Source organism: Heloderma suspectum, chromosome 12, assembly GCF_057233095.1.
Source record: "Heloderma suspectum isolate Gila_16-S chromosome 12, 16-S_ref, whole genome shotgun sequence".
Lineage (NCBI taxonomy): Eukaryota > Metazoa > Chordata > Lepidosauria > Squamata > Helodermatidae > Heloderma > Heloderma suspectum.
This window is the reverse complement of record NC_139469.1, coordinates 19,646,359-19,670,734: the sequence shown is the minus strand read 5'-3', so window position 1 is coordinate 19,670,734 and position 24,376 is coordinate 19,646,359. Positions and strand designations below refer to the sequence as shown.

The 24,376-nt window shown below is 47.1% G+C and overlaps 1 protein-coding gene across 11 annotated transcripts in view; it reads right to left on the bottom strand.

Moving 5' to 3' along the window:
• Window positions 1–24,376, bottom strand: part of SNX29 (sorting nexin 29) — a 304,758-nt gene that overhangs the window by 13,215 nt on the left and 267,167 nt on the right. For 2 of the 11 annotated variants that reach the window (XM_084818634.1, XM_084818635.1), the window contains exon 21: window positions 10,599–10,830. The exons of 6 other annotated variants lie outside the window; for them this stretch is intronic. In XM_084818634.1, the coding sequence (XP_084674760.1) occupies window positions 10,821–10,830 (10 nt within the window). In that variant the 3' untranslated portion in view covers window positions 10,599–10,820. 3 more of the 11 variants (XM_084818629.1, XM_084818631.1, XM_084818633.1) reach the window with 3 other exon arrangements.

Sequence of the window (24,376 nt, the reverse complement as noted above, 5' to 3'; positions counted from 1 at the left end):
TTTTTTTTTTAAATTAAACTGGGAGGCTGGCATGTTGCAAAGGAAAGGGCTGCCTTCCATCACCATCTTTATTTGGGTACAACAGATTGTTTTTAATATATATATATATTTTGGAGCTCAGCCCCCCCCCGCCCCGCCTTTTACTTAGGTTCTTGGGCAAGTCACATTTCTTTACATTTCTTATCAGTTGCCTTCTGGGAAATGAATGGTTTGTGACTGGCCATGCCTACCATGGCAGCAATTTTATGAATGAGAAAACCCCCATGGCATGATGGGCATAATTAGGAGAGGCATTGAAAATGGAACTGCCAAGATCATAATCCCCTTATACAAATCCATAGTGCGTCCACACTTACAATACTGGGTACAGTTGTGGTGACCACACTTAAAAAGAGTCATCGTAGAGTTGGAAAAACTGCAAAAAAAAGACCAGCTGCAAGGGACTGGAGCAACTTCCCAATGAAGAAAGGTTACAACAGCTGGGATTGTTTAGCTTAGAAAAAGGGTGAGCAAGGGGAGACCTGACAGAGGTACACAAAATTATGCATGGTGTGGAGAAAGTGAACAGGGGGATGTTTTTCTCCCTCTCTCATAATACTAGAACCAAGTGGGGTCACCCCATGAAGCTGATTGGTGGGAGATTCAGGACAGAAAGAGGAAGGATTTCTTCACACAGGGCAGAGTTAAACTATGGAATTTGCCACCACAAGATGTAGTGATGGCCACCAATTTGGATGGCTTTAAAAGGAGACTGGACAAATTCATGGAGAATAAGACTATCAAAGGCTACTATTCCTGGTGGCTATACGATACCTTCAGTATTGTGGGCTTCCCGTGGGCAGCTGGTTGGCCACAGTGTGAACAGAATGCTGGACTAGATGGACCCTTGGTCTGATCCAGCAGGGCTCTTCATATGTGAGGGAGAGGCAACAGGCCTCCCCAACCTCAAATAGAGTGATGGGTTAAAGTTCACAGCATCGTGAACATCCACTCACCAAGCTTGAAAGGTCAGGAGCTGCCTTGTGCCAGTTCAGACTTTTTTGCTCACTCTGACAGGCAGAAGCTGTCTAGAGACTCAGCAGGAAAGGACTTTCCTGCCCCCTGCAAATTAAGCCTTTGAACTGGAAATAACGGGGATTGAATGCTGGACCGTCTGCATGCAAAGCACTTGCCCTGCCACTCAGCTCCGGGCCCTTCTCCAGAAGACAAAGTCTTTAAGACCTGCCGCATCACCAATATGAGCACGTCAGGATGATGCACGCTATCAACTGTCATGTGCCACAAGGCGTAACGTCACGCCAAGCGCTGTGGAGTCAGCAGTGCCGGAAGATGCGCCAAGCGCAAATCTTGAGAACGGGGTTGCCAGTTCTCCGATGAGACTCTACCTGCAGCTTAAGCTTCCCATCTCGGCTTCCAAAAGACAAGAAAAAAGAAAAGGAGCTGGCATTTTTTTCAGGGCAGAAATTAATGTTCTGCAGGACAACCTTAATCATGCCGATTTTAACCAGCGCTCACTAAAGTACTGAGCATGGCACATTTTCCTCTCTCAAACAACCTGAGAGCCCATCAACATCAAAGAGAATACAGAAAAGGCACTTCCATCAACAGTACTTTTAAGTTCAAGCCTGCCCCTCCTATGTAATAGCAAGGTTTACAAATTCCCACTTTTATTCCTTTGGTTGCCTTTCAATAAAAATCAGGACTGAAAAATACAACCTCCCTGGCAGCGGCTGAAGGTAAACGGATCTCTGCGTTCAGACTTCCTGGACTCTTGAGGGTCTCCCAGCCCCCCGCCCCCACACACACCCTTTGAAAACACAGCGATACTACCAGTGTGACTCTGCAGGATCCCAGTTAACCATTTTGGGACACAATCCAGCAAACAATGTGCTGTACAGACAGTGTGGTGCAGTGGTTAGAACCCTGGACTAGGGCTTGGGAAGTCCGGGTTCTACTCCCCTCTCGGCCATGAAGCTTACTGGCTGACTTTGGGCCAGCCACTGACTCTACCTCCCAGGGTTGTTGTGAGGATAAAGTGGAGAGGAGGAAGGGGACCATCTACACCGCCTTGGGCTCCTTGGAGACAAAGGCACGATATCAATGTAACAAATAAAACACCTCAGCTGTGAAAATAATTTTGGGGTGTGGGGTGGGTTCCGACATACCAATAAAATGAGCAGACACTGTCCAGCGGAAAGCAAAATGGAACACTCTCTTTAAGGGTCTGAACAAGCAATTTTGCCACCGTTTATTATTTCAGTTTGCTCTTCGTTGTCCCCGTCCTATACTCTCCCATAGGAGTGCAGAACCTCGTTCAGCTGCAGGGCCAAATTTTTATTTATTTATTTATTTATTTATTAAATTTCCATCTGGGAGAAGCTTTCTGGGGCCACATTCCAGTGGTGGGCGGGGCCAAAGGCAAAGGAGGCGGAGCAAAATGCCAGCATACTTTAGCTTAAAGCTCTTGCTGTCAGAACTAAGCCTTCGGAGAAGCATTTCATCCATTAAGAATGTGGAGAAAACCCTGGACTTGGGCCCAAGAGGGCCAGATTTGCCCCCACCCCCCCAGCCGACCTTGAGATTATGCACGCAACATTTCACAGATGAAAACAGGAAGCTACTTGTCAGGGCTGCCTCAAGGTTTGAGGGTTTCTTGGCAATGTGTCCCCTTGTGTTTCCCTCTTATATTTGCACCCCCCACACCCCCAAGATGGGCAGCAGCAGTACTGTGACTTGTATTGGGCAGCTGGGAGCCACCTGCCATTTAAACTTCCCACAATGCTCCTGATGTGGCAGTGGTTCAGGGCATTGTGGGAAATCAAAATGGCGGGTAGCTCCCAGGCCCAGCTGCCTGGTGCAGAAGCCTAGAAGCAGGCATCAGAAGTGAGCCCTGGGTTTGCTGTGCCGGATGCCTGCAATACCCCTATTCCAGGGGTGTGGAACCTCTGGCCTGCAGGCTAAATCCAGCCCTCTGGGATTCCCCAGATGGTCATGTCCTCCATGTCCCGTCCCCCCCGGCCCCAAGGTGGCTTCCCGTCTTTTGCACATTTGCCCATTCTAAAAGGTTGAAAGGCCTCTTCCGAGGCTTAGTTACCAGCAGTAAAAGCTTTATGCTGCAAATATGCTGGCATTTTTGGTAGTTTGGCCCTGCCCTCCCCCCTTTGACCCCACCTTGTTTTGCCTACAGTCTCACCCACCACTGGAATGTGGCCTGTGGGAGCTTCTCCAAAACTGAATTCAGCCCTCGGTGTCAAGGGCTCCTTGGAGGCCTCTCTCAGTCTAATCCAGTAGCCAAGTCCAGACACAGACAAAGGGGTTCTTTTCAAAGCTTTATTCCTCTTTTACAACTTAACAACTCTACTGTTAGCAACTAGATATGAGCAGCAGAATGCCTATGCCCTAAGTTGGAACAGTTGGTCCCCGTTTGAAAGGGAATCACTGGCAGACCCTGAACTTATGGGCGAGGGAGAGTCCCTCCCCTTTTCCCTTGGATCCTCTGGGTGCAACCATTGTTTGCGTGCCAACCGGGCACTACGCCTCCTTTCCGTACCCTCCATTTGGCACTGTTCCCTGCGTCGGCATCGCATGTCCATCAAGTCTGCTTCCCATGCTCTGTCACTCCCAGGACTGCTATCTAAGCTAGGAAAGCCAGTGGGAGGAATCTCTTGTCAGCTGTTGGCCCTGGGAAAGATGAGCGCACTCCTCTCCTAGGAGCAGCTCCTCTTCCTCAGAATCAGAACTACTCTGGGAATCTATGGACTCAGTGTCCACCCTGACACTCGGGCTGAAAGAGGTTCAACATCCCTGGTTTAAGTGGTAGGGAATGAGTTGTGGCGAGCCTTGGGCTGTGCATCCCCCACCTTCCATTGTGTGCAAGAGGAGGAAAGTGAACACTTCATCTTTCACTTTAAGAGTGAATTCTGGGTTTCTTACGAACTCGGAGAACTAGGGTTTGTTCCAACGAAAATTAGTTAAAACCAGCCAGGATCAAAGCATGGTTTCAGATCCTGGTTTTACTAATTTTGGTTAGAACAAACCATATTTCCCATGTTCATATGTAATCTGGAACTGTGGCTTGTTCTTCTCCCCTCCTCTCATGCATGGAGGAGGAGAAGGGAGCACACAAGCACAAAACTAGCCATGGCCTATTCCTGATTGGGTCATAGTTTAGGTGACTATATGAACCAAACCACCATGTGCAAAGAGAAGGAAGCATCCCTACATTGACTAGATGGCTGGGTGACACATTCTCTCTCTTTCCATACTGCATTGTGACTCTCAGGAGCACAGCGCTGGAGGTAGGGAAGAGTCACCAGAATTCATTTATTTACTTATTTAAAACATTTCTATCCCACCCTATATCACTGATCTCAGGGTGGTGTACAGATAAAATCAATTTAAACAGTATAAAACAATAACGGGTCATAATTTAGGTGATGCTTCCACAATGCAGGGAAACTTCCCTCCCTTCCTAGGCTCTGCTGTGAGGCTGCTTAGATGATCAGCTAATGCTTTGAACTCTACACTGCAACTTACAAGTTTGCAAACAACCACAGAAGAAGCAAATTTAAAGGCACACTTGAGGTTTGGTTCCCCCTGCCCCCCGCCTGCCCCAAGTGACGAATTTCTTGCCCGAACACCGTCTCAGAGAATAGCGATAGCATATCGGTAGACAACTACATTTTTTCCCAGAATATCTTTAACCTATAGGACAAGTGCTATCTTGGCTTTTCAGCTGGTGGAAGACAGGCTGTTGCAGAGCAACTGAATACAGCAGGCAGAGGAGAGCGTTCAGCAATGCTTAATAGGGCAGGGTGGGGGTGCTCAGGTAGTGATCTTTGGTGTGTGAATTTATTGGTATTAGAATGGGGAAAATCTGCACCAAACCCGGTAACTACCCAACAATTGGTGGCTGGGGGAAAGGGGAGGAGGTGTGGCCCTTGGTGGAAAAGCCAGCTGGCTAGATTGGGACCGCGGTTTGGCCCCGGGCCTGAGTTTCTGCACCTTTGCTTTAACCCAACTTCGCTCTTTGAAGCCCCGTCGGCACCATTGTCGATGGAAGGCGGAGGCAGCTTTGCACCCCCGAATGGGACTGCATCGTTTGGGCTGGTGTTTAAACTCCATCTTTGCATTAACTATGGAGGCACGGGCCTACTTTTCAGTAGGGATGTACGAAAATCACTTACCTTTCGCGGATTATGCTGATGGTGGGGGGGGAGGCGCTCTGTCCCTCCCCCCGGAATCCTGGATGGGGGGGAGGCGCTCCGTTCCTCCCCCCCCGGAATCCTAGCCGGCCGGCTGTGCTCCGTAGCGATTCTGCGGAGCCACCGGCCGGCTCCGCCAGCAGCCGGACATCCAGCCGCTGGCTAGCAGGGATGCAAATGGCGGCGGCCGTACCCACCGCCGTTTGCGTTCCTGCAGTCAGCCGTGATAGGCTACATAAATGTTTACGTAGCCTATCACGGCTGACTTAAAAAAACCCCAAAACACGCACGTATGCAAATGGCACGTCTTAGTCTATGTAAACATTTACGTAGACTAAGACGGCGAAAATAAGGGGAACGCAAATAGCGTAGCGTCTATGTAAATGTTTATGTAGACTAAGACGTGCCAAAATAAGGAATGCAAATGAGGAACGCAAAATAAGGAACGCATTTGCATACACGCATTGTTGTTGTTGTTTTTTTAAGTCAGCCGTGATAGGCTACGTAAACATTTACGCAGCCTATCATGCTGTTTTTTTAAAACCTAGCCATGATAGGCTACGTAAATCTTTACGTAGCCTATCACTTTTGTTTGTTTAGTTGGTTTTTTAAACCTGGAAATGGCGGCGGCGGCAGCTGGTCGGAAGACTGGCCGCCGCCGCCGCCGCCAAACCGCCGCCAGAGCTGCCGCCGCCAGGAACATCCGCCCAAGGTAAGTCCCGTCCCGGGAGGGGTGGTGGGCTGTTCCGCCACCGATTTCAGGGGGCCAAATGCACTGGCATTCGGCCTCCCCGAGATCCGTGGTGGAACTTTCGTACATCCCTACTTTTCAGGGGCCAGAGGTAATGCACAAGAAATACACAGATGTAATGGAAAGAGGCAGGGGAAAACCGCCATCAGACTTAAGGGTAAAACACAGTGAGAACTCAGCATGCACACAGAAGCCCTTGCATCTCACTTTTTCACATTTCTCCCTGAGCAGTTCTTCAGTGCAGCAGCTCCTCCTTGCTGTTAAACTCATAAAGCAACCTTCACATGGGCCCAGACAGAAGCCGCCTGCCCAAACTTTGGAATAAAGCCAATATTTAAACATTTGGTCCAGGGTGTGTGTGTGTGTGTGTGTGTGTGTAGGATAGAAACGGACTGGCTGTTTCCCACCTGTCCTGCCACACCCCCTGCCCTAGGAGTCTGCATCTGAGAATTACTGCCAGGAGGAATGATGGGGGGAGACAGCCCATGGGCAGTATCTAGGGATGGGTGAATGAGTGTCAGGGTTCCCCTCTTGCCTACTGAATGCTCCAATAGCCAAATCAACACTCAGACAAAAGGGCTGCTTTCCAAGGTTTTAATTCCATTTACCCTAATGAGGCATACAGATGCTAACTGCTAGAGACTCAGAGAACTACAAAGGAACAGCCATCTAGGGGTTCAAAGGGAAAGTACGTCAGTTGATCTCCGTTTGGGAAAAGGGCGGCAATCCTCTGAACTTAAGGGGTGGGAGGGGAAGATCTCCCCCTCTCCCGCGATGCTTCTGGGCACAGCTGTTGACATCGAGCCGATCGGGCTGAGCGCCAAAGCTCGGCCCCTGCGATCTCTCACTTGTGCCTGCGTCTGCACCTCGCATCCAGAAGTTCAGGTTGTCCTTCCCTTTCCACGCCTTGTTCGCTGTCACTCCCAAAGAGAAGGGGGGCTCCCCCTCCAGCTGCGCCTCTGAAGTCTGAGAAAGTTCCTCCCCCACGAGTTGCCTCTCTTCCTCAGAATCAGAGCTGCTTTGGGACTCTATGGGCTCAGATACAACCCTGACATTGAGCAATGTTCGAGATCGCCAGAATTTTCCAAAGATCGTCCCTATATATGATGCCCATTCACGTTTCTGATCGCTGCCTGCTCTGCATGAGTGGGAAATGTGCGCAAATCAGGCAGCGATCGGACAGGAAATTTGCGCAGGCTTCCCCAAATTTGTCCAAATTAGGAAATGTCCTCCATAGATTAAAGCAGGCCCGATTCAGTCTGTGGAGGAAATTTGCGCAAATTGAACTGGGAACAAGACGAATGTGAGCACACGGTCAGCAATTTATGAATATTTTTGGTGTGCTCATGCTCAGAGCGTAGAACAGGCCATGCACACATGTTTTGCGAGCAACAATGAAATTCTCATAAATCCCTAGCAGCAGCCAACGGTGTCACTTTGCCAACTGGAGTAACGCTAGCTGAGCTCTGCTGAATCCTTCTGGTGTGCCAGTGGTTGCACATTACGCTTGTGCCAGCAGATGCACAAGTGATGGCACAAAAGGTTGCACAGCCGCTTGCACAGTCATGCTTGCACAACTGTAACTTTAGCTGGGCTCTCCTCTTGCGCATAGTCTTGTAACCGGCACACACGGGGGGGAGGGGAACAACTGACACTGTGTTGTCTCCCATATTGATTGTCCAAACCCGGTCAGTGTCACTGGAGAATGAGCCTAGAGAATTAAAACATCCCTCAGGTGTTACCCAAACAATATAAACATTACAAAACATAAACAGGTGAACATACAGTGTTTCTTCACAAGGCCCCTTCAGTTTTATACGACAGGGTTCGGCATGACACCTTCCTTCAAAGTGTTAATGCTTTTATCGTACGGTGGAGAAGACTCTTACCAGTCCCCTGGACTGCAAGGAGGTCAAATCAGTCCATCCTAAAGGAAATCAACCCTGAGTGCTCATTGGAAGGACAGATAATGAAGCTGAAGCTCCAATATTTTGGCCACCTAATGCGAAGAGAAAACTCCCTGGAAAAGACCCTGATGCTGGGAAAGACGGAAGGCAAAAGGAGAAGGGGACGGCAGAAGATGAGATGGCTAGATAGCATCACGGATGCAATGAATATGAACTTGAGCACGCTCCGGGAGAGAGCGCAGGACAGGAAGGCCTGGCGTGCTATGGTCCATGGGGTCACGAAGAGTCGGACACGACTGAACGACTGAACAACAACAACAAGAGAGACTGGAATAAATGCCAAAATTATTTGTTTTCAATTAAAGTCTCTCTCTCCAACTAAGAAAAAAAGCAGAGTTAACTAACAATTAGCTTGGCTGTGAATGGCTGAGGGCATCAGTGGCTGAGCATTTAATAAGAACATTTTTAAAAATGTGAGTTGAAAGGGAAAAAAGTATAGAATTCAGTGCTCAGTTAAGCAAGTGTATTATCTTCAGCAAATCCACTGACTGTCCCGAATTTGTGGAAGAAGGAACAAAAACTCAGGAACATAACTTCGTGATCCTTTTTCAAAATGCATTTGCATTGAGGCGACACAAATGTGATTTTTAAAATAGATTGCACCCCTCTGACACTGAGCACGTTGGTACACACTAACTCTGCCCAAAGCAAGTGAAGATTCATATACGACTGAAGTGGGTATACACGAAGCCCCAAGATCAAGAGAGGCATGCCCAAATCTCCATAGGGCTGACAGCCATATCCTTTGCCAGTGCCAAATTTCATAGGAACACAGGAAGTTGTCTTAACCTAGGTCAGTATTATATAATCCCAATGTGCCCATAGATATCTTTTGGCACCCACCAGGCTCCCTGCCCCTCTTGGCTTCAATTTTATTTCTTAAGATGTATTAATGAATGTATTACATATTATTTTTTGTCTTAAGATGCATTCATGAATCATTTTTAACTGGGATGCTGGCATGCCACGAAGCAAAGTGCTGCCCTCCAGCACCATCTTTATTTGGGTTCAAAAGAGTGGCTTTGAGTTTTGGAGCCCAGGCCCCACCTCTGCCTTGTACGTAGCCTCTTGGGAAAGTTACTTTTGTCACCTGTTTGCCTTCAGGGAGATGAGTGTTTTGTGACCAGCCATGCCCACCATGGCAGCCATTTTAAGAATGATCAAGGTCCAGCCCCCAAGGCAGCCATTTTGTGTGAGCACCCACAGACATTCTCTCGAAAATTCCAGATGTGCCCAATGACCAAAAAGGCTGGGGACCCATGATCTAGGCTGATTGACAGCAGCTCTCCAAGGTCTCAAGGGGAGACTGATCCCAGTCTGATTGCTGGAGACTGAACACGAGGCCTTCTGTGAGGACCACTCAGCTATCACCCCACCTCAATAGTTCTGTACTGAGAAGTACACTTGCAAACTGGTCCAGGTATTACAAGGGCATTTGCTCTCTGACTCTGCCAGCAAAGAAGCAAAGACCAAGAGGGAGACAAGAGGAGAATGGAGAAGTTGGCCATTCCTCGGTTTCAGGCTGTGAGCTCTGATTATGTAGCATGGGTTGCAGGGCTCTGCTAGGGATCAGATCTCAAGCAGGGGTCAGGTTGCTCAGGAAGCAGGGCAGAAAAAGATGAGCCCCACAGAAATCACCACATAGTGCTGAAGCTAGAAGCCAGGCAGAATTCTCCATATGTTGCTCCACCAAAGATCAGAGCAAGGCTGAGTCTTAAATAGGAAAGTACTCGCCTCTAGGCTGGTTAGCTCCACCTCTACCTCTACTGAGGCTTTGACTCTTAAAGGGGTCTGGTCTGTTTTAGCAGCCTTAGGCTGAGGCAACGTGGGAGTGGTTGTAGCACGCGTCATGGCCCAAGTCCTCGGAGTCTGAGGATGGTATAATGGAGCCTCCTCTGGATGTAAGGAAGCCGCCCCCTGGGTCCTGGGGAGATAGAAGCCTCATAATGCCTTTCTGTGTCTGAGTCTTCTACAGACTCTGGATCCACTTCTAAGGATGAGAGGTCAGAACCCTCTAAGGATGATGGTTCAGCGTGCTGGAGCATGTCACTTCCTAGCTGGGCTCGGCTGCATGTGCAAGACTTGCTTGCGCTTCTTCCTTCTCCAGCAGTGCAAGAGATCTAAGCAAACACAGGGCTGGATGCGCCCGAACTCGTCTGATCTCAGAAGCTCAGCAGGGTCAGCCCTGGTTCGTACTTGGATGGGAATTCGGGATGTCAGAGAATTCCGCCACGGATCTCGGCGAGGCCAAATGCCAGTGCATTTGCCCCCCCGAAATCCGTGGTGGAACGGAGCCCCCCGCCCCCCCGCCCTGCGAAAGGCGTGCGAAACGGGACACTTACCCGGTGCTGTTCGCACTGCTCTGCGGCTGCCATTCACTTCTTCATCATTATCGCCGTGATAAGCTACGTAAATAATTACGTAGCCTATCACGGCTAACGCAGGGATGCCGTTTGCGTCCCTGCGGAGGCCGTGATAGGCTACATAATTATTTACGTAGCCTATCACGGCAAAAGACAGGGGCGCAAATGGCGTAGTGGCCGCCATTTGCGCCCCTGTCGTTTGCCATAATAGGCTACGTAAATATTTACGTAGCCTATCGCGGCAAAATACAGGGACGCAAATGGCGGCGGCTACGGCGGCCACCATTTGCGTCCCTGTGCAGCCCAGTGGCCTGATGTCCGGCTGCAGGTGGCGCTGGCCAGTGGCTCCCCCCCACCACTAATGTCACCCTTCAAAAAGGTAAGTGACTTTCATACATCCCTAATGGGAATCAGGCTTCCTGCACTGAGCAGGGGGTTGGACTCAATGGTCATTTTTTAAAATCTATTTTTATTTTATTTTCATAAATGAAATAAACACTACTAACAACATAATCAGAATCTTCACTTTCCAACATTACAGTATTCTGAGGAGAAAAAAAAGGGAGGATAGCAAAATAAGGGGGGGGGAAAGAAAAACGATTATATTAAATTTCAATAAGAACAAACCAAATATCCAAATATAAATCCAATTGCAGATTATACCTATACAGCACTCTTCCAAACAGTACAAGTATTATTAAATCTTCAATCTGCTACAATATCATAACCTCAGTCTTATAGCAAAGGAATGGGTGCAAACAATCCATTTCCATTGGCCATATATTACCATTCTGTTAACGCGTATTAATAAACGTTAAAAGGATTAGCCAACAAGAAATAGTAACAACAATAATAATAATAATAATAATAATAATCCCATAATGATAATAAGAAAAAGTTTAAGAAAAAGATAAAATATAAAAAACAAAAGCAAATCATTTGTATATTTTAAGTAATATCATATGAGCAGGGGGTTGGACTCGATGGTCTTGCAGGCCCCTTCCAACCCTAGGATTCCATGATACCCCTCCAGTAATGCTGCTTGCCTGATCTTGGAAGCTAAGCAGGGTCAGCCCTGGTGTGTACTTGGATGGGAGACAGCCTGGGAACAGGCTTCCTGCACTGAGCAGGGGGTTGGACTCGATGGTCTTGCAGGCCCCTTCCAACCCTAGGATTCCATGATTCTATAAAACTTACAAAATCAACCAGGACCGGATCTAGAGGCACTAGAGTGCCTCTAGCATTGCTGGTTTAAAGGTCTGCCCTGTTTCTTTGAACCAAGTCAGGCCCATGAGGCTGCATACAGCGACTAGTACACCATGAACCATTTTGCTCCAGCAATGATGGCAGAGGTGGAGATGTGTCATGGCTCTGCCCTCCTTGGCCCTCAGGAATGGTTCTTGGGACTTTTAAAGAAGGGCTCTTCCACTGAGTTAGGGCCTTCCAACCAAAGGGTTTCCCTTTCCACCAGTCCTGTTATATTAGGGGTGCCGAACCACTCTCAGCCCAACGGGGGCAGGGGCGAGGTGGTGGTGGTGAATTTCAGAGAAGCTCTTTGGGGCCCCATTCCAGTGGCAGGTGTGGCCAAAGGCGACAGGGCCAGCATACCCAAAACACCAGCATATTTTGGCTTACAGCTCTTACAGGCAGTAACTGAGCTTTAGGAGGGGCATTTCGATCTTTTAGGATGGGGGGAAAACCATACCAAAGCTGGGAAACCCCCAAACAATGTGTGATTGGGAGAAAAAGGTGTGGCCAGCTGGGAAACCCAGAAGGCTAGATTGGAATCACTGGGGTTTCACATCTTAATGGGATCTGAGTTTTGTGATTTAGAGCACACATTTGTAATGCTCCTTGCACATGGCATGTTTCCGTATAACTGGCAGTACAGTTGCCCTATCGTGGGATATGGGGAACACCTGCCATTTTCCATTCAGTAGAAGCCTACCCAGCTATATTAGAGACTGCCTCCTTCCATATGTCCCAGTATGGCATAGCAATGTCCTGATGTTTAGGATATCCCTGAGAATTTGGGGAACAGGGTAAGTTTACATTCCAGAACGGGGGGGGGGGGCGGAATAAAAGAAATAAGGCTAGCATTGGGAATTGAATAGGGTCACTCTCAGACAAAAGATCCTGTTTTTCTGAGGCTCTCTTTCTACACCAGTGCCCTCCAGATGGTTTAGACAACAGTTCCCAGCATTCCTGGCCATTAGCCATGCTGGCTGGGGCTAACGGGATTTGAAGTCCAAAACATGTGGAGGGCAGCAGGTTGGAGAAGGCCGTTCTACACCATATTTCGCCTAATAGTGAATCCAGGCCCTTCCTTTCATTCTGTCTTAAAGAAGACCTTACTGAAATTAAGAAATTGTACAATGTATAAACAGACATTGGATTTCCTGCCAGCCAGAATTTTTTTCTCCCCATATGGAAACAGTTACAAGCAGCAGAATAGCATGTTCAGCTGTCAGTGACAGGATCTGCTTCCATGGAAACAAATGTTATATAGGCAAAAATAAGTTAAAAGCTTTAAAATGCATACGTTCTCTTTTTTGCTGTTAAAAGTAAGACCCCATGTTTTCTCTATCAACTCACACTACCTCCATTTTCTCTAGGAAACAGGAGGGGGAAAGCTGTCAACAGATGCATTCAAACCTTCTCTCTTCTCAGTTTCTCCCGCAGGCCGCCTGCTGAGCGGAGAAAGCAATGGCCTGTAAAAAGTCAGCAAACTGGAGGAACTGCTACCAAAAAAAAAAAAAAAATTGTAAAATGTGGTGAGGAAAAAGAAACCCCAGTGTATTCCCCTTCCAGAGTCCCTCTCTCTGACAGATGCAATGATTTCAGTTCTGACGTGAGATCTTGCAGAACACCACATACTGGAACCTCTTTTGCTCAACACCATGGCATTTGGGCAGATTCTGACACAAAATCCAGTCGCTAGTACTAGTGTGGCAGCTTTGATAAAAAGGGCACTGCAATATTCAATGCGTCCTAGAGGGCAATCGAGACAGAACTGAGAAAGATCTCATCCTTAAGCTTAACAGCAAAGGGCACTCGGAAGAAACAGAGGGCCGCATGGGATCAGAGCAGTGTTGAAGGTAGTTTGGGAGATATCTAGGGGAAGTGGAAGGCCCAACTGGATAGCCCTGAGGGCCCATTCAAGAAGGAAGATTGCCTGGATAGTATCATGTTCTGTGATCCCTTGAGGCTCATCAGAGAAGTTAGCAGCAAGGTTAAGGCAGGAAGGCAGATCAAGGCAGGAAGAAAGTGGAACCTTGGATAGCTCTAAGTAGGTCCTGCTGTTGGGGCTCTCTTCTATTAGGGCAATAGGTTGTTGTCTCAGCAGGGAATTGGGGAATTCTGGGGAGCTGGCTGGGGGATTATAGGAGTTCTAGTCCAAAATGTCTGGAGGGCACCAAGTTGAGGAAGGCTGAGAAAGACCCATGGTCTGATTCAGCATGGCTCTTCTTATGTTCTTATAGCAGTTAGGAATAGTATAACTGTGTATTGCTAGACCTCTTTCACTTAAAAAACAATATACAACAATTTAACTGCAAGAACAGAAGACACCAAAGTATCTGGCCAAAGTATCTGGATTAGATACCAAAGGAGATGCCAAAGTATCTGGATTTGCATGCTGACACTGAAAAATTCCTTGATAATTAAGCTGCTGACTCTACATTAGTTATTTGGGCAATAACTTTCTGGCTATGAATGCTTGCTATTATTCAATCTCTAAGCAGCCCAGAAACTTCAATATCTGGAGGTCAGAGATCAGAGCATATGATTCTGCTCTTGCACCATCTGCTTGTTTTTCCCTTTAATGCCCAATGTAGTTTGGGGTCAGGTTATCTTCGTAACCGTCTGCTCCAGTACAAGTCTGCTCTCCAGTTAAGATTGGCACTGAGGTTCTGCAGGTTGCCCCATCCTTTCATGAGATCAGATGGGTAGGTAGAGTGGCCAAATGTTCCACAAGGGCTCCTGCACCTTGAATGTAGAAGAAGAGAGAATTTCAGCAGATGCAGCTTCCCTGTCGAAATGTCCTCTTCTACGCAACAGGGGATGGGAGAGTGCATGAGCCTGGGGAGCGGAGGGAGGAGGCTTGGCTCATTCACATCTCGTTAAACCACAGCTTAATGTGTCATCTGAATAGAGCCATTACTGCCTTGCAATTGTTACATTAGCCTTGTAGGAAGGTAAACATAATTACCCCGTATTTCAGATAGAGGGTAGGGATGAGACGGAAAGAATGCTTTGACTAAGGGCACCTAGCGAGTCAATAGAGGCGAAGTTCAAACCAGAGAACTTCCTGATTTGCGGCTTGTTATTAAGCCGCTACACTACCCCAGCTCCCTCGCAGACCATAAGTGGAATGGAAGAGGGCTACCAGGTTGAGCAGAACAACGGTTCAGAGCTCCTCTTTTCCAGCATCGCTGACCAAGGAAGGCAAGGAAGACCTCCTGCCAGAGCAATCAATTCCTTCCTCCCATCAGGCCATCATTTCAACTCACAAGCATCCTTATTCTTGTCCCGACATTTGTTTTGATTACCAGCCCTGTTTCTTTCTGTTGTACCAAGGTGTCATGGTCTGCCTGAGGTGTATCTGCAAGGCAGCAGTTCAAGGAGACTGCCCTATCCTGCCCCCTGCCCCACTCCATTCTGGGCCTCTCGTACTCCCCCAGTGTGCCTGGGGCTGGCACTTCATGCTGTAAACTCAAGACTCTGGGTTCAGCACTGAAGTGCTTCATAACGGGCGCCTTCAGTGAACTAAGTAAATTAAAAGGTCAGGCATTCCTAGGTAGGGATGGAAGAAGCAACAGTTTTTGAGTTTGCCTAAAATCTCCAAAAAAAAATCACTTAGAGGCTCATTTCAACTCGCTCCTGGTTTTTGGTTTTTCGAACGGGAAAGATGTGCACAAGAAAAGTGCACATTTCTGTGTGTATTTTTCAATCTCCTCCCCGCCGCCCCCAATTGACTAGCATGAAAATGTGTGTGTGTGGGGCGGGGAGAGTGCATTTCAAAGTGGACATTTTTAATGCATTTTTAACGCTATTGCAAATTCGGGAATTTGCGATCATTTCTAAGGAATGCAAATGGATTATAGTGGCATGATTTGTGAACAGAAATGAAATCCTCAAGCATCCCTGCTCCTAAGACAGAGGAAGCTACTTTAGGCCACATCAGACTATTTGACCACTGAGGCCAATGCTGTCTATCCCATCACCTGCAACCTGATAGTTAAGTATCCTGGAGGGGGATACTTAACTGGGAAACAAGTAAAATCCCAAATATGCACAACTGGATTCAAGCTCTAGTGACCTCATTCACCCACGAAAGGTATATCTAGAGCCAGTGTGATGTTGTGGTTGGAGTGTTAGGCTGGGACTTGGAAGATATGGGTTCTAGTCCGCCCTCCACCAAGAAGGGCCAGTCAGTGACCCTCAGCCTAACCTACCTCACAGGGTTGTTGTGAGGATAAAATGGAGAGGAGGAGGATCATGTAAGCAGCCTTGGGCTCCATGGATGAAAAAACTGGGATTTCATATAGTAGTAGTCGTAGTAGTAATACACCTAATTACTAAAAAAAAGTAAATTCCAATCAATATGGGGAAATGTCCTAGAATTTTATGCAGAGTAATGTTATCCACTGCAAATGGCTGGCTCTCCGATCAAAGCCCTAGTTGATCTATGGAACATAAAAATGACTCAGGTGGTTGACACAACTGATCCTGAGCACCCTCTCCAGAACAGAGCTCATAGAGCTCCGTGGCATACTCCAGAGCTGAGAGCAATGAAGCGAAATAGGAGACGGCTTGAGTGCAGATGGAGAAAAGCTCCTAGAGGATGCAGTCAAACACTGCTGAATGCCTATAGTCACGTATATCCAGGAACAGTGAGGGCGGCAAAGAAACGTTATCTTGCTGCCTCTACTGAATCTTCTATATGCCACCCAGCTGAGCTTTTCAGGGTCGTCCAGGGCTTATTGCATGCTGGCCCTAAGGACACTGTGGATCCATCTGAGGCCCGTTGTAAAGCACTTCCAAGATAAAATCTCTTGCCTCCACTGGCACTTAAGACTCTAGTGGTAGAGGAGGTAAATCGAGTGCTTAATTATTTTACTTATAAGCATGAAAACTTTACTCTTTACGTACAGGATGATATGAAGAGGGGAGGGGGAAACCTAAAGAGGAAATGGGGACAGGGCTGGGGGGTGAGGTGGGGGCAAGATGGTGGAAGTGTGTACTGTTCATATTGTATTGAAAAATGAAAAAGAAATCTAATAAACTGTTAATAACCAACAAAACAGAATCCTGGAGGCGAGCAGGGCTGTGTGTCTTTTATTACAAGGATGTAATAAATTATCATTATTATCATTATCCTCATCATCGTTTCATTTATACCCACCCCTTTCCCTCTTGGAAAGAAACCAAGGTGGCTTACATGGCCCTCCTTCTCTCCATTTTATCCTCACAACAATCCTGTGGGGTAGGTCAGGCTGAAAGTCAGTGACTGGCCCAGTGAGCTTCATGGCTGAGTCCCAGCTTGACATTCTAACCACTGTATAGTTGAGCTACACAGTGGGTCTGGTCTTTTTTGTTTTTATGGTACCCTTCCCGTTCTGACTTTTTGTTCACTGGCGTGGACATAGCAGAAAGAGCAGCCTGGGGGGTGACATAAGGGAGAGGGTAAAAGGCAGAGCTTTGGTGGTGATACTCAGCCCGGCATCGTGTGGTCTCTTGAGATGTCTGTTGAGCAGAAGGGATCTATACATTGCACAGGAGTAGGCAACCTGATGCCTGCCAGATGTTTTGGACCACAATTCCCATAATCCCTGACCACTGGCTATGCTGACTGGGGCTTGTGAGAGCTGGAGGCCAAAACTTCTAGCTGGACACCAGATATAGTTGCATGCCAAGTTATCACTGTTTCACGGCAACCACATTTCCCAGCAAAACTATTAAGTCCAAAAGAAGATGGTTTGTCCAAGGCCAACCAAGATATCCAGGGGTTTGTTATCAAAAGACAATGCTCACTGCATTGGTGTTATCTGCTGACCTTATTGGCATAATGGCAGCTGTAGTTAAGTTGCAGAGAAGCATGTCTCTGCACACACTGCTAACAGTTCATTACTCTGAAACGGAGAAGGGAAAGACACAGAACGACATTCTAAAAGAAAAAGTGAGAATTTAGAAAAGTAACACAGAAAGGAGAGGAAAACATGCCCGAAGATAAAACAGACTAAACCTGGGGTGTGGGGGGAGATGGAGAAAGTACCATTAGCTGCTGTTCACAGAGTGGGCGATTCATCCATCCATCCATTTATCCATCCATCTATCTAATGTATTTATTTACAACATGTGTATAATGCTCCGCAGCTAAACAGATTCTGAAGCAGTGAACAAGAAGAGATAAAATGAACAAAAGATAAAGAGAAGATAAAAAGAATGAAATAGGATATTAAAATTATTCTTTAAAAAACAGAGTGCCAATAAAACCGAGGCTGGCTGGCGCCTGCCTGACCTCCAGAGGCAGGGAGTTCCACAGGATAGGAGCCACCACACAGAAGGCTGGACTCCAGTCAGGTCATAGGTCCATGTGGAACCACCCGGTTATAAGAAAACTGGAGTAGCAAGGCAGTCACCTTGCTATTCCGGAGGAAGAGTGAAGGGGTGAGCACCAGCTCCCCAGTTAAAGCTCTAGAGTAGCCTTCCCCAATCTGGCACCCCCCCCCGATGTGTTGGACTACAATACCATCAACCCCAGCTAACATGGCCAGGCAGGAAAGAGCAGCAGGCAAAGGCAACAGCAGGGCCTGCTCCAGTTGGGCTGCCCCAAGCAGGGCCATTCCCTCAGCCCTGCGGAAAATCTACTTGATTTTTTCCTCTTCCCTCCCCATCCCTTTTACCTTGTGTGTCATGTCTTTTTAGAATGCAAGCCTACAGACAGGGACTATCTTGTTTTGATTGGTTGGTTGGTTGGTTGACTGATTGATGTAGGGGCCTTTTTCTGACTGCGGAGTGGGATAAAAAGTCTTTAAACAAAAAATGAACAATCAGAAGGCCCCCAACCACCACATGTGGGACTTTCAGAAAGGCCACAAAGAAGAATAACTAAAAAGACAAGAGAAGGCTCTCCCACATCGAGTTTCATTCCAGATCTTATATAAAAGTGACAGTGGATGTATTTGACAAGGAGGGATTTCAAAAGGCTGGTGCAGCCCACTCTTTACAGCAAGTATCCAGAGACCCCTTGATCTGAGTTTGAAGACAGGCAGATGGAGTGTACCTGCCTTAATTACCTATTTAACTTTTAAACAGTCCATAACCACTGTGTTTGGGTGTTAGAAGAAATAGAAGGAATTCAATGAGACATAAGAACACAACGCAGTTAAAGATGTTTATAGAAGCTTCTTCCCAGAAAGAATTTCTACTCTTAAAAAAAAGGAAGGGAATCATCAAACATGAAAAAGCGAGAGAAAATGTTGTAAATGCTACATTTCACAGTAGATGGAAAGGAGCTCTGCCTCCCGCTCGCACTCCAGGGGCAAAAAAGGAAAATGTTTGACACTTTCACTCCTGCAAATGCATCTCGCTTCACAGAATATCTGGAAAGTTTCAACCGTCTCCTACTCATTCCGCCACAAATGTGTCAAAAACAACTCTGTCACTCATTATTAAGAGCTGGCTTAGGCTCAGCTCTTCCTACCATCCAAATGACCGTCAAGCCGCTAGAAAAAATGCAACTATACTTGCTAGCGGGTGCCTTGGACAAGACAGGTCTCAGTGTGCTAGCTTTCCTATGCCGTCTTAACAGATGAGACAGTCCACTAGTTTGTCTAGCCCAGTACAGTCTACACAAAGGGTGTTGAGCCTCAGGCCTGGGGGCCACATCTGGCTTACCTGGGATACCAATCCAGCTCAGCCCTTCAGGGATCCCTAGATGTCCATACCCCCTTCGTCACAACCACAGGAGCTCCCCAACCTCCTATTATTTGTTGGTTTTCTGGCTTCTGTGCGATTTCTTCCCCTGTCAAAAGGTTGAAATGCATCTCCTACAGTTTAGTTACTGCCAGGAAGAGCTTGAAGCTAAAATATCCCAGTCATTTTGCTATTTTGGCCCCACTTAGGGATGTCAGAGAAGTCTGTCTGGGGGGTGTTCGACAGGTTTTCCTAGGCTCGGCCCCCCGGACTTGGCTTCGGTTCTTTCTGCAGATCATCAGGCACTACAGCAAGTTAGGCCAGTTTGTGGATTTTTTTTTTTATTTGGGGGGGCGGGGGGGGGATTCTGCAATCTGCACAAATTATGGCTGAATTTGTGCAGATTACAGCCAAATTTGCATAATTTGCACAAACTCGGCCGTAATTTGCACTGGGTGTCCAGAAATTTAAGCAAATTGCAGAACCTTCCCCCCAAAATGTGCAAAAGAGTTCCCGGAGCTCAGGGAACAGCCCGCAGCATGGCTTGTAGATGCAAAGTGAGTTGTGCACACAGTGGAACTCTGCTGAGCTAAAAAAGAACCGGATTTCCCAGTGACAGACATCCCTACCGCCACCCCCTTTTCCTTTGTCTGTGTACCTTTTGCCTTTGCCCACATCTGGAATGCACCTCCTGAGAGCAATTCAGGCTGAAAGTGGTTCAACACCCTTGTCTATACTATATTAGTCAGAGTAGATAGGACCAAAGCCTCTGGCAGAAGCCTGTCCTAAAAGTGAAAGTTGAGATCAAAGCATGACTCCGTGAAAGCCAAGTCCTTAAATATAAGATACAGCTGACCTAATTAAGTCTGCACCAACCACCATTACCCTAGGACTTGTTGTTGTTTATTCGGTCAGTCGCTTCCGACTCTTTGTGACTTCATGGACCAGCCCACGCCAGAGCTTCCTGTCGGCCGTCGCCACCCCCAGCTCCCCCAAGGTCGAGTCCGTCACCTCCAGAATATCATCCATCCATCTTGCCCTTGGTCGGCCCCTCTTCCTTTTGCCTTCCACTTTCCCTAGCATCAGCATCTTCTCCAGGGCAAGGAGAAGATGTGGCCAAAGTACTTCAGTTTTGCCTTTAATATCCTTCCCTCAAGTGAGCAGTCTGGCTCTATTTCCTGGAGTATGGACTGGTTTGATCTTCTTGCAGTCCAAGGCACTCTCAGAATTTTCCTCCAGCACCACAGTTCAAAAGCATCTATCTTCGTTCGCTCAGCCTTCCTTATGGTCCAGCTCTCGCAGCCCTTGCAGCGAGAGGACCCTAGGACTAAAATCACCTGTAACAAGGACTTAACAGCAAGCCTTCAGGTCAGAAACATTTTCCCAAATGAGGAAGAGTTCTGTGTCGTTTGAAAGCTTGCAATCTGTATTTCTTCTTCTGTTTTGAAAAAAAGAGAGGCCTTCATTTGTTTTTTTGTTTTTAAGTTTGCACATTTACAAAGTAAATTCACAAATTTACAAAGTAGGAGTAAAATATTTCATAACATCCGTTCTGAATTGGATTTACCGAAACGGAAGAGAAAAATATAATAATATTAGTCATAACAATGTATATGGTTGAAATCCATCTTAAACCTTAGCATTCCACTACATTATGAAGCACCGTCTTCTGATTAACTAATGTTTGCTGCCTCCCCTTTCTAGCCCTCACTAAATAAGTGAATTTAACCACACAATCAACTTCCCAAACTTTCAGATGAAATTCATCAACTGGTGGTGGTGACGGTGGGGTTGATTTCCCCACCACCACTTTTTACATGCTAAAGTTAATAAATGAATCAACATCTCAATGTCCTCTGTGTTCATCACTTTCTTTATTTAACTGAACAAAACTCAGTTAATACGTCCCAAGGGAGCTCATGCCCCGTAATGTTTTTAATATCCACCAAGATCACTTCCAAAATGTCTCAATCTTGGGACAAGACCAAAAAATATGAATAGCTCTCAAACTGTTATTGTGAACGTCGGCTGGTCTTAATCAAGATAGTTCTAAATGACACTGTGATTTTTGCCACAGAGCTTTGCTAATCCAGACTCTGCTCCTGGAGGGCAGGGCCTGTTGTGCACCAGAAAACAGCGGGCACAAGAAAGACTAACATTATAAACGTGCATTATGCTGGCCCATGTGACATGGCCATGCAGGCCACTCAAGTGTCTCTTGTGAAAGCAGCCTTGGGGGCTCATTATGCATTATTGTTCTGCCTAGAAAATGATTATATCCCACCGCCTTCCCCTGCTGTTTTCATATTGCACAGCCGATGCTCTATTTTTCAAAGCTTTCCCCAAGAAAAGCACCAACCTTGTGACAATCTAGGTTAGAACAGGAACTGGCTGCTTATTCCCTGCAGAATCACTGAGGCACCTGTTACAAACTGGGATTCAGGGTGAGCAGCTTGGAGGGGGACCCCATTCTACCCAGTGATTCTCCAGTCACTGTCAGGATTGGGCCCAGACTCTATGCAGAGGCTATGGCAGAGGAACAGTGCAAAGAGCGGGGGTGGGGGGAGGAACCCGAGCCTCAGGAAAACAGAGACAGGGAAGAATCTTCCTAGGTGTAGACCGTTCAGTTGGATCAGAGCCCAACCATAACCTCTCCTTCTGTGGGAACACAGCTACTTGGGGAGGGAGGGGGAGGTGGGTGTGACAGATGCAATGATCAGATGTAGGGTCAAGAGGGAAGAGCAGCATAGGGAAGAGGTGAAGACCCTCCCTGAAAGTGGGACTGAGAAAGACTTCCAGGTTCTGTGTTGCAGACTGGTACCAGATTTCAACAACTTTCTCTCCTGCTGTAGTGCATCCCTCAAAGGGATCTTTAGGTAGGTTATTTAATGCTGTGCCTGTTTAATCAGGGATCTTAGTGTCAGGTTGCTGGAGGATGACAAGGTCTGGAAACTGAACTGCTGCTGGACTGATCGATTGGCATAATAAAGCCTATTTACTTGGAGAGCGACATCTTTGCTTGACTTCAAACAGGCTGGGAGGGCTCGGGACATGAAAGTCATTGACCTAGATCAGGGGTAAATAACCTTAATATTTTGAACTACAGCTCCCATTACCCCCAGCCAGCATGGCCAATGCCAAGGGAGTATGGGAATTCTATTCCAAACCATCTGGACAGCACCAGGTTGTCTACCACTGGCCTGCACATCAGGGAAGCTCTGATTTCTCCACAGTGCATAGCAGGCAGCTTTTGAAACTTGGGATGGGGTAGGTGAGCAACAACACTTCCTGTTTTCAGGATAAAGCCCACGCAGGGTGCTCCAGGAATGCATGGCAAGAGTCCAGGGTAGCTGGCCAGTAGTCAGGACCATGGGCAAGTCTGTGGGCGTGAATGCAAGATAAGCTGAGAAGCACAGGACCTGGGGGAGTATTGCTGGAGCTGAAATAGTCCCACAGCATGGTGGATTTCTCGAACTACACCTCCTCCGAGGAAAGACGCTTGGGCTTAAAAAGGCCTCATTATATTCTGACAATGTATACTCTGGCAGGGCTGGGAAGACCCTTGCTGCCCCTGGATGTAGTGTGGCAGTGGGCTCCTCCTCTTTTAGAGGCTCTGTGGGGGTGGTTATTTTAGAGCCAGGGTCTCCAACATGGTGTCCATGGGCACCAACATGCCTGCTGACACCTCTCTTGGCACCCACCAAACTTCCTGCCCCTGATTTTAATTTTTTTCTTAAGGTGTTTTTTAAAATATTATTTTAACTGGGAGGCTGGCATGCTGCAAAGCAAGGTGCTGCCCTGCAGTGCTACCTTTATCTGGGTTCAAAAGATTAGTTTGGTGTTTGCAGCTCAGGCCCCATCTCTCCCTTGCTCTTAGGTTCTTGGGCAAGTCACTTCTTTTTTAGTCTCACCACTTTGCCTTCTGGGAAATGAGTGTTTCATGACTGCCCGTCCCCACTACGGCAGCTATTTTGTGAACGGGCAAACCACATTCACAGCCATTTTGTGAGAACACTCACAACATTCTCTCGACATTCCAAATGTATCCACCAACCCAAAGAGATTGGGGACCACTGCTATAGAGACTTTCTCTATCCTGTTCTCCATGTGTCCAGAAACGCCCTCCCCAAACAAGTGAAAACAAGTAGGTCCTGACCATGACACAAACAGCAGCTTGCAAAAGGTTTAATGGTGTACTGTCCAAAAGTGGCGGTGGGAGGGGGGGAGAAAAAAGCAAAAACACCATAAAGCAAGTAAAAGCCCTTGGACACGCTTAATAATAAATGTCTGGTTTGGGTCGCCGCAAATATGCTTGCTGGAGATAGAGATAGATATCTATATCTATCTATTTTCTGTTGAGCTTGGCAGATCAGGTTTGTATAGGCTGACGTAAAAACAACAACAAACCAGCAAAAGCAAGAAAAAGAAAACCACATATGCAACAGCTTCCAAGGCACAAATGTAATGTGCATGTGTAGAAAAGGCCTAGTATAGGTTTGAGCAACGTGTATTCAGAGAAGCAAACGCAAGTCTGCCATTTTAATCACAAAGCTTTGGAACGTACGATAATTATTGCACGTGAGCAGCTTGCTAGAGGAAAACAGAGATGATCCAAATGTGCTTGGATCACCTGCCATGTCCTTCAGGTCAAAACCGGTCCGCCGAATAAACAGTAACTAAGATTCCCCCACCACACCCCTGTTCCCCCAGGGGAATCTTACTTACTGTTATGAGGAGTGGACTTCTCTGTGAAAGAACTTGTGAGACTGGTTCTGCTACTGATCACAAATTCCTGGCATGAGCATGTGCTCATTCTTAATGCTTTGTGTTTGTCCAGCCACTCATGCCACTGTTTCATATCATCAACAGAGGCCCTTCTCACCCACCTGCCGCTGAAGGCAGTTAGGCTGGTGAGTACGTGGAAGAAGGTCTGCTCAGTGGTGGTCCCATCAGAACTTTGTCAGGCTCTTTCTTTGCAGATCTTCAAGAAAGCTCTGAAGACCCACCTGCTTTCCCTGCCCTTCCCATAAATCTGGGCTGTTGGGTTTCATTGATAAGTATTGTTTTTATTGATTTTAATTGGCAATCCCTGATTTTATTAATACCTTTTAATGGATTTTTATTTTGTCTACTTTGTGCGGTTTTTATCTTGCATGCCACCTTGAGAAGGTT